Raw genomic sequence first — 10,672 nt, forward strand, 5'->3', positions numbered from 1 at the left:
ATCGCCACTGTGGTGGAATTCTAATTTCCTCCCAGGTGTATGAAAAAACCTGACAAAAATCAGAGAAAACACTGAAAACCAATAAAAAATCGAATTTCGCGCGCTTTTAACGGCAGTTGGCCTAGAAAACTCTCACCTGGCTGCTAGGCCACCAGATACAACTTTGACTTTTCGATGCCGTTTTTCTCAAGGAAGGGATTTTTTTTGAACTTTTTCTTTATTTTTATGGGAATCTACATGGATTTCTGCACAAAATGAAGCAATACAATGTTTCACCGCACACCACCTTTAACAATGTCTTAAAATTTCAAAACAATCTTCAAAGCACAAATTCTCCAAGCCAAAAATTACTAACATGGGTCTCATAGTCATAATCCTACGGAATTCAAGAATTGTCGAATTTGAACTTCTCAGAATCTCAATATCTAGAAACTATCAGAGAAAAGATATCTGAATTAAAAACGCCTGGACACAATTTCAGATTCATCGGTCAGTCAGTCAAGGATAAAAACATACAAACGTTCTACTCTTTTGAACAAAATGATTTCATCTAAAACGGAATACGTAGGATTCAAAACATCCGGAGGGGCCTATTGATACCCCCGAAAACATGTTTTTTTTCTCGAGAATCTCTCTATTTTATTTATAAATTGAAATGTGATATTCTTAAAATTTTAATGGAATAGACTACCTTGGGACATCTGACTAACTAGAGCTGAGAGCTCTCTGAAAGGAATTCAGATGAAAAAAAAAACTATGCAAAGAGTTCACAGTTTCTTGTGCTCACATGTCAAATGCAACACAACAGAAACATGCTCTTCTTGTCGGTTTTTTGTTGTGTTGTCCACAGAAAATTGAATCGGAATTCGCTTTTGTTGTTCGGGAAAAGAGTTTCATTCACCGAAGCGTTTTGAATAAAATCAAAAAAGAGCAGCACAAGGTTTTGAAAAGTTTCAGAGCGCGTCATATAATTTTAGCCGGAAATCTGAAGTTCTTATAACTGAAAAAAAACTTTTTTGATTTCAAACTGGACTTTCTAATTAAAGAAAGATCAGAAAAACACAAAATTGGATATAAGAGCCTGAGCGTTAAAAAGAGGGACTAAAAAGATGTCTGGATTGAACTCATGAGTCCAAGGTGTCGACGACAGGAAGAATGTTGTTTGGAGAGCGCTCAGAGATCAATCATTTTGGATTAGGATAACAAATGTCAGGTTTAGAATATACATAGAAATGGAGGTGAATGTTCGAAAGATGATGGGAAAATGGGTTTCAGGAGAGAAGGCATTTTTCTAACAGAAAAGTAATCTACAAAAAGGGAACATGGAAAATTCGGAAAAAGCATATCTGATTAAGGAAAACCATTTTTGCTTTTCAAAAGAAATGATCTAGCACAAATTGAGAGAGTTGAAGGCCAGGGATAATTTCAACGAATTTGGGGTTTTCCGCCCTTTCCCTAGTTCGAAAGGGAATTTCAAAGTTGTAAAAAATGACAAAGTTCCAATAAAGATGGTGAAAAGATTCGTTCGTTTGTGTAACTGTACTTGAAGTTGGAAATTGACTGAAAATTTTGAAAATTTACATATTTTCCACCAATCATTCGCCAATTTTTGTTCGAACCACTAAAATAGGCTCAGTGTGTTGTAGGCTGTTTGGTGGTTTAACGTTTGCTTGATTCGTTTATTTTTCTAGGCCACCATGGTGAATGTCATAGTAATGGCCTGATATGCCTGGTGTGTTGTTTAGGCCCTACCATGCTGCCCTAGAAAACTCAACTCGTGAAAGTTACGCCACGAATAGAACATGTCATGTGCATGGTAGATAATTTCTGGGCCACCAACTACGGTGGCCGAGAAAAATCAATTTAAGGAAGCTAGGTCAGTATATTCCTCATAATATTATGAAACCGGAGTGTGTGATTTTCGACATCGATCGAAAAGAATTTCGAAATTTCGTCTAATTTTCTAAAAAATAATTCGAATAGTCATTCGAACATGACAAAAATCAAATACTGGTTTCCTCCTATTTTATTCTGTATCTAAAAAGTTAGAAACGAAAAAAAGATTCCCTAACCAAAAGTTCAAATGAAAAGGAATGAGCACACTTATTCATCAGCAGGCTCTCTCCGTTTTTCTCACTCGGAGATTCCTTTTGTGCTATTCGAGAAAAGGACCATTCAGGGTGGTGATGCATACGGGAAAATTCAGTTTTTGAGACTTCTTTGAGTTTTTTTTGGGTTACTAAAGAGATTTGGGAAATATATGAAGAAACGGATTTTCGGAATCATTGAACGTTTTTTTTTCTTTTAGGTGTGGAGATTAAGAAGATACGTCGGGAACATTGCAGTTCGGGTACAAAAAAGAAGGAAAAATTCTTCGTGATCTTGTAGACTTAATGTGTTCTTCTTCATTTTGAATACCTTCATAATTCAGCTCTTAAAAAAATGAGTTATGTTTTTTGAAGTTCTCCGTTCTTTTTCATTGGAGCAGAACAGCATATATCATCAAAATTTATGGGTATTCTTTCAGGTGATATCATTCTTGAATAGGTAATTTTTCAGGAACGATTCATTGATCTTTTTTGAAAAAAAAAGTTTAAAGAACATTCGAGAGAACCAATATTTTTTGAAAAGAAAGAAAACACTTATGCTTCTTCCATGAAAAAAAACTATTTATAAGAAGAAATACTTGAAGGAACAAAAATAAAAAATATGCAATATTTCAAAACAGGAAAATCTAGAAGTTCGAAGAAAACATGCAATTTTGGTGGAAGATTTCTTGGAAAAGAAAAAGATACAAAAATATCGAGTGATCCATCATAATCAAGTATAAAAATGGAAAAGCTTAGGGTTTTACCCAAAAAATAGTGACAAAAGAAGAACGAAGATGAATTGGTTGAAAATTTGGCACAAAATTTTTTTCATAGCATTTTTAAATTTTTTGTTACTTATATAGATAAGGCCTTTGTCACATTTTGGTCTCAATCATTCAAAAATTTTAAAAGATTGAAAATTTTTGAATTATTTCCCTTAATTATCTGAAAATCGTAAACCATATACTGGGAAACCATATCTATCATGAAATAATTAGAAACTATGAAATCACAAAATTCTTTCAAAAAAATTTTCTTAGCGAAGTTCAAAGACAGAAATGGTGAAATTTTTCTACCACTCCCTTTTCAGCTAACTTTGAACTCAATTGTCTCGATTTTTGTGACAGATATCAAAAGTTTGTCAACTGATAATTTTTTATCATAATATCTGCAATATTTTATCAGTTACCGTAAAACCTCTAATAGAACGACACCCGGATCGTCCACTTTGAGCCTATATATCTCACTTCTTTTGAAAGATATCAAAAAGTGGTTAACTAGTAAAATGTTTATCAGGATATCAGCAACAATTTACTAGTTAGTCTTTCACAGGAATCGAGATAGTTGAGCTTGAACTTGACAGTTTGATTGAGCCAATTAGAGCGAAGTAAGGTGTTTTCCTCCTGCCCCTTGACAACAGGATATTCTTAATAATTTTTAACATTTTCTCCAGTACATAAAAATGAAGCCATTTTGCTGTAAAATCCACTTTACAGAGCCCTATTTGTTTTTTGAAAACTGAAATTCGATTCGTGTTTTTACACACCCCATATTCTGCAAAGAAATTCTAAACTATCGAATATCAGATTGAAATAATTAGCTGTGGGGACGGACGAATTTAGAGGTCAGGGTCCTAAACATGTTTTTTTGGTCTCGAAAAATAGAACAATAAGAGCTGAGAGCCCTTCTGGTCACTCAACCAAATCAAAGCTCGCGCATTCAAGTTCATTATTTCATTATTTTCTTTCCGTTTTTTTTTGGGATTCATAAAAATATTCTGGAGAATTCACGGAAGACTGACTACAGTAATCTGCGGATTCTATGATCTTTTTTTGTTTTTCATGCATCGATGGTTTTTGAAAAGTCGAAAATTTGGATGCAACGGAATTGTGAATTCTGGGAAATAGCTACAAAAACAGGGATCTTTTAAAGGGGGGGGGGGAAGTCATGAGAAAGCGAACAGGTGAAGTTTTAGATTAGAACTTTTTAATTTCAAAAATCATTAGCAAATCAGAAAAAAAAAACAAATCACATGGAAAAATGACGAGATTTTGCAGCAGTGAAACAGTTGAAAAACAGGATTTTAATCAATTTTTTTTTCAGAAAAATCAGAATAATTAGATTACAAATCACAGAATTAAGAAAATGAAACGCAGGATAGGAACATGTGAAATTTGGCCAACCTTAGAGATCGAATTCGAAATATTCAGGAATAAAGCTAAAAGATCTGACTAGGGGTTTTCAATCCCCTCATCTCGGCTCCTGTAAGAGATATCAAAAAGTGGTCAACTGATTGAAAGTTTTGATATTATGATAAAGACTTCATCAGTTGACAAATTCTTGATATCTTTTATAGGAGCTGAGATAATTGAGCTCAAGTTTAAGGTGGGTGTTTTTTAAAGTTAATCTGTTATTTCTAAAAATACAGTTTTCGAAACAACTTTTTTGAAGATAATTAAAACAAAAACATCACTGATATCATGATAAAAGTTTTATCAGTTGACCATTTTTTGATAACTGTTACAGAAAATGAAATATATGAGCTCAAAGTTGACGGTTTTGGGTGGGACTCTATCAGATTTTATGGTAATTTTCAGATTCCAGAATCTTATTACTACCGAAACCCACGGAGTCTGAACACAAGATTCACTAAACAAAAATCAAAAAGTGAAGAGCAGAAACAGGTGAGAAAAGAAGAACATATAATGTGAATAGTGGAGCAAAAATCCCCCGTAGATCTCTTTTCTTTTCATCCTGTGACAGTTGAAAACTTTTTATTGGCTTTCACACCCCAATATATTTTTATTGGGTTCTTCTTCTCGAATTCAGAATAATGGAGATTTGAAAAAGTGATAAGGAATAATGATCACTTAAAATGATTGGGATATGATGAGTAAGATTTTCGGTCGGGGAGAGATGAGTAGATTTAGAAACAAAAAGAAAAGAGAAAGTAGAAAAAAAATGTTTTGCAGCAAATAAAAGAGACAATGTTTGACATGATACTTGTGGGAGACACTTCACTCATGCTCTTTTCTCTTTTTTCTGCGCTGAACTTTAATCTTTTTACAAGATTTTGATGAAATCTGGGTGGCCATCTGATGAGCACTTCTAGGCCAGAGGCGACTTCAGCGCTCAAAAATGTTTTAGAAATAGTCCAATTTTTGATAAATTGACTTAAATTTTCTATAAGTTCAGCTTTGAATTTGCTGAAAATATTCACTAACTTGTGATACTTTATTTTTCAAAAAATAGTCGTTTTATTAAACAAAGTAATTGAAAATTGCAATAATGAGGAAGATGAGAGCAACCTGAAATCGAATTTGGTTAAAAAGAGCATTGTGAGCCTTTGAAAAAAAAATCTGTGGTGGGGCTTGCTTAAATTTCAATTTCTATAATAGTTTGATATTAGTGCGAACTGAGAATTTTTCTTATTCTAAAAAGACACTTCAAAATCTATACCGGAAAAAAAAACTATATATAAACTTCTGAAGGTGTCTTCAATAAACTTTTTTTTAAAAATTCCTCCCACTGCTCAATAACCCAATTTTCCAACAGGTTGCTAGAGAAAATTACAGAAAGGAAACAGATAGATATCAATTATCATACACGTGTCTTGAGTATCTGTTCGTCTTCGATGCATCTACCTTTTCTACAGTAGCCCTGCTACAAGGAACGACTTCGGCGATAACGTTGGCGTATTGTTGATAGGTGTCCTGGTCGTAAATGCACATTGTGCCACCACCACGGTGAAGTTGATGCGTCTGAAAATAAAACTAAATGTGGGGGACATCAAAAAGTAATTGTCTCGAAATTCGGTTCATATACACCTCTCGAAGAGTTTAACTTGTGGACAGAACTCTAGAGGTGGTGCCGTGCCGCTACCAGCTGAGCTACAGGGACGTAAGCTGAAGCAGCACGATAGCAACGCCCTGTGTGAACACTAAACACTGTACACCGTCACGTCAGAATGCATGCCGTAACCCAGAAAAACCGAAACATCTCCTGTCTTCCCTCCTTTAATAAAAACTTTAATTTCCTGACCAACCTGTCTATTAATATCTCCGATACAAACGTATGGGAACGATGGCTTTGATGGGTTCTCACTGTACGCAACCACAAATTTCGAATGATCCTCATAACTTGTGTAATTGACTCCAAACGGCAAACGAATGTACTTTGCACTCATTGTCTGGAATCAAACATTGAGAATATGAATCTTGAAATTTCTAGAAACTAACCGATTGCTGATGATTTGGATCGCACATGGATGGAAGGTTGACTTCGTCTCCACTTTGATGATTCCATGTTTCAACTTTGATAGAAGATTTAAGTTCAGGTCCAACGAGATCGTTGTAGAGATCTAAATTGAAAATTTTAGAGCAATTTCTAAAAATCAGTTGCTACCTTTTCCCCATTCTCCAGTCTTGGCAAAGTGCTTGAAGTTTTGACCACCGAGTGATTTGATAACACGAATCGAGGTGAGTGGAGGATTCTGAAATTGGAGTTCTTGTATGAAATGTATGTCTTTGCGTCCGGATCGTACCTTATTATAAAGTCCATTTTGCAATTGACTCAAAACTGGAAAATCGGCGGCAAAAGTTTGTGGCAAGTTGAATACATAGGTGAATGTGTTGTAGTAGAACAATTGATTGGCTGGAAATTCAGAAGATGTTAGAATTCATTCAAAATTTGGACATCACTCACCAACGTCAGACAACGACGCATAATTCAAAGATACACAAATTCCCATTTGTCCATACCAATGAGCATTTGATGGGAAATTGAACTGATTGATGCTTGGAAACTTTGGAATACTATGAAGCATCCAGAATCCAGTGTACTGATCGAATACAGTAACACCTTTGGCGTGTCCAGAACTATTACTCCAGGTGGTACTATCTGGCCATTCGTCATTGTATAAATACTGGAAAGTTTTTGTTTTATTCGATGTGTAATACTGTTGAAGAGTGTAGTATATCGCGTTGTTCTGCACGTCCATTCCTTGAGGCATCAACTTCTGAAAATCGAGAAATTCCAAAATTTTTCTCATTGGAAAAAACTGACCCAGTTCTTGTTGTTCACATCAAAATACATGAATCCGGTTCCATTGGAAATCGGGAAGTTGGTTGGGTGATCCCAAAGATGTGGGAGTTTGTAGAAAACAAACCTTAAAAAGTAAGTTGAAACAATTTATTTTTTGGAATTTCAAAGTATCTTATTGCAGATTAATAGAAAGCTTTCACAATTTTAAGTACTCCCAGTTGAGCAAACAAAGTTAAAACTACAAATTTTTAATGATTTTGAGTATTAAAAAGTGAAAGTGTGAAATGTGTCAGCGACTTGAAATGGGCAAAAAAATGCGGTAAAATTTTTGAAAAAGTTGGGAAATTGTGAGACATTAACCTCGTAATTATTGATTAAAAATCCTTACAAGCTTAGCACACTTTTCCATTGAAAATTTAATCTCGTTCCGTCAAATAATGACTCCAAATTTTTTATCTATAGGTTTTGGACGAATATTACCTATCGCATTTGTTCAAATAGAAGCCCCTATAAGTTTCCTTTCAGCTCTTTTATCTCGATTCCTGTGAAAGATATCAAAAACTTGTCAATGAACCAACTATTTACCAAAATATCAGTAATATTTTATCAGTTAACAAATGTTTAATATCTCTCATAGGAACCGAGATAATTAGGCTCAAAACAAGTGTAGTGTAGAATTCTATTAGAGCAGATACCTGTTGCTAATGTTTTTTTGGTTTATTTAAAGTCTCAAGTACTGCTTTTCAATTCATATCATATTTTTTGGACAGTCTCAATACCAAAATCATATTCAGATGACATTTCAGAAGAAATAAAGAAAAAAACTTCCAAAACTCACCAATCCACATTATTCCCGTTGTTATCCTTACATTGAATCGCCGCGTTCGTTACTCCAAGTAAAAGAGAAGTTAGTAGGATAAGTGGTCGAATCATCTGCAAAAAAGGTTACAAAACTCAAAAAAGGCGACAAAAGACGACGATTTGAAGAACGCGAAAGAAGTATTAATAGAGAAACGAGAAGGTGTGAATGAGAACTGATTTAAGACGATTATTCTAGAGTTTAGAGTGTGACACAGAGCATTTATGTCGAGAAGATAGTTGAGCAGTTTGATCTTCTTTTGGAGAATGAAATGTAACCGCTGTTTGGTTGATCTTATCTTCGTGTATCATTGCAATAACACCCCTATCGTTTATGTTGTCTTATCAATTTTCTTGGACAATGTGACTGGTGTCGTCATCAAAAAAATGCTCCAGCAACGATCAAACAAGACAATGATGTTTGTTGCAGAAGGGAGGGGTGAGACAGAAAAGACGCGGAAAGGATGACCTGCAGAAAAAATACAGAATACTTGATGATTTGCATACACCTGAAAAAATGGAAAAGAAACTTTAATTATGTAGTACGGTTAATGAAAAACTCTCAAAAGAACTAGTGGAAATACCATTTTCAATAGTCTGGAACTCGGTTGTCAAGCTTTCGATCACTTTAGGAATTTCGGAGTGTGTAAAACGCACCTAGCTTTAAAACGTTGCATTTGCAGAATATTTTTTTAAGCGTAGTTTTCCAGCTATTTGCCGATTTCTGAGAGACACCTCCTTCCGGCCCTTTTTTGTACTAAAAATGTGAAAAACAGGTGTCCTTCAAAAATCGGCAAATTCCTAAAAAATAGGAATCTTCAAAAAATGCTTTGAATGCGAAGTTTTTCATCTAGGTCTGTTTCACACCATCTAAAATTTTCAAAGTGATCAGAAGCTTAACAGCCGAGCTTCAGACTCCTGAAAACGGTCAAAACCTACTGAAAAATACGTTATTGTTATCGGTTGGCACATTTTTGGTATCTTTCATAGGAGCACAGAAAAATTGCTCAAACTTGACTGGTCTCTGTTTCAGCTCCCTAGATTTAATTAGCAGAAAAATGTACACAAAAAAAAACAACTCTGCATTTATTGCTCACTTCTGAATAAAGTTTGAAAAAAAAGAAATAACAAGTATTAAACACCACTGGAAGCAGATCCAGAAGTCTCCTTGGTAGTCTTCTTCTTCGTCTTCTTTTTGTTTTTCTTTGTCAACTGTTCCATCCTTCATAATTACCCCATTCGTTGTGTGTGCAATATTCACTACTGTATCGCAAGCGGCATGCAGTACCAGACATGATTGGCAGCTCCTGATTTAGTCAACAAAGTCATTGGCATACTTGAGACTTGGGGAGCTGGTGGACACAGGATTAGCAGGTCCAAGTCATTCGAAAGAAGTGGTCGGGACTTGGTGAGGACGATCACATTTGACGCATCTGAACGAGGACAAGAAAGCTATAAGACAGCGCTCGTAGCACATCAGATATCAGTTGCACCCGAGCTTGCAGCTTACCTCCGAACAATATGGATTGTTCAAACCGTAAGTCTTATTTTTATGATAAGCAACAACGAAGAAGAACTTAACTTCTTGCTCCAATCAAAAGTGGACCGACGAGGACGCTTTTCCCGCCCGGAGACTCTCTCCAACGAGAGATTTTGATCTTTCATGCTAGACCACCGAGGTGTTAGATCACAAAGACGCGACGTTAACGACATTACGAGACGTATGCAGTAGAATCATGTCACACCTTCGAACGCTCGCCAAGACGATACGAGAAAAGACACTAACGACGTGACGCAGAACAGTACTACAAGAGGCGAGTGGACGCCGAAGACGTAGTCACTCAAGTTCTACAGTGTCAATTGGACCAATGGACAACTAATTTTAAATTTCGTTGTGTCTTTTTTTTCTCTAAAGCCGGGAGTGTGCTAAATCGCACTCTTCTGATGGTGATTCACGGGGGAATGTGCATTGCATCCCCCGCAATCACTTTCTTTTATTAAATTCTTTATCATGTAACCAGTATAAAAGCCCCTCTATTGTATCATTCTAGATCGTTCAATAAACCAATATAGCTTCTAAAACACATTCAAAAGTGGACCGACGAGGACGCTTTTCTCGCCCGGAGCCTCTCTCCAACGAGAGATTTTGATCTTTCATGCTAGACCACCGAGGTGTTAGATCACAAAGACGAGACGTTAACGACATTACGAGACGTATGCAGTAGAATCATGGACCCCGTAGATGTCACACCTTCGAACGCTCGCCAAGACGATACGAGAAAAGACACTAACGACGTGACGCAGAACAGTACTACAAGAGGCGGTGGACGCCGAAGACGTAGTCACTCAAGTTCTACAGTGTCAATTGGACCAATGGACAACTAATTTTAAATTTCGTTGTGTCTTTTTTTTCTCTAAAGCCGGGAGTGTGCTAAATCGCACTCTTCTGATGGTGATTCACCGGGGAATGTGCATTGCATCCCCCGCAATCACTTTCTTTTATTAAATTCTTTATCATGTAACCAGTATAAAAGCCCCTCTATTGTATCATTCTAGATCGTTCAATAAACCAATATAGCTTCTAAAACATGGTGCATCATGGGTTGAAAATCCCGGTCGCTCAAAGTCCCGCGTGGCATTCTACATTGGTACCTCTATACTCCTATTACTCGCTGTTGCAA

General features: G+C 35.9%; 2 protein-coding genes across 2 annotated transcripts; both read right to left on the reverse strand.

The window, feature by feature from the left end:
• Positions 1-2,666: 2,666 nt before the first annotated feature.
• Positions 2,667-2,922, reverse strand: CBG09802 (the record flags this gene model as incomplete). The annotated part of the gene is made up of 2 exons (XM_002641717.2): positions 2,667-2,809; positions 2,853-2,922. 2 exons carry the CDS (start codon positions 2,920-2,922, stop codon positions 2,667-2,669), a joined length of 213 nt encoding a protein of 70 aa, XP_002641763.2.
• A 2,761-nt stretch (positions 2,923-5,683) lies between these two features.
• Positions 5,684-8,066, reverse strand: Cbr-crn-6 (the record flags this gene model as incomplete). The annotated part of the gene is made up of 8 exons (XM_002641718.2): positions 5,684-5,851; positions 6,136-6,279; positions 6,329-6,450; positions 6,495-6,582; positions 6,634-6,743; positions 6,795-7,107; positions 7,155-7,257; positions 7,972-8,066. The coding sequence occupies 8 exons, from the start codon at positions 8,064-8,066 to the stop codon at positions 5,684-5,686; spliced, it is 1,143 nt and encodes a 380-aa protein (XP_002641764.2).
• Positions 8,067-10,672: the final 2,606 nt, after the last annotated feature.

This window comes from Caenorhabditis briggsae (genome assembly GCF_000004555.2).
Source record: "Caenorhabditis briggsae complete genome, chrIII, whole genome shotgun sequence".
Classification (NCBI taxonomy): Eukaryota; Metazoa; Nematoda; class Chromadorea; order Rhabditida; family Rhabditidae; genus Caenorhabditis; species Caenorhabditis briggsae.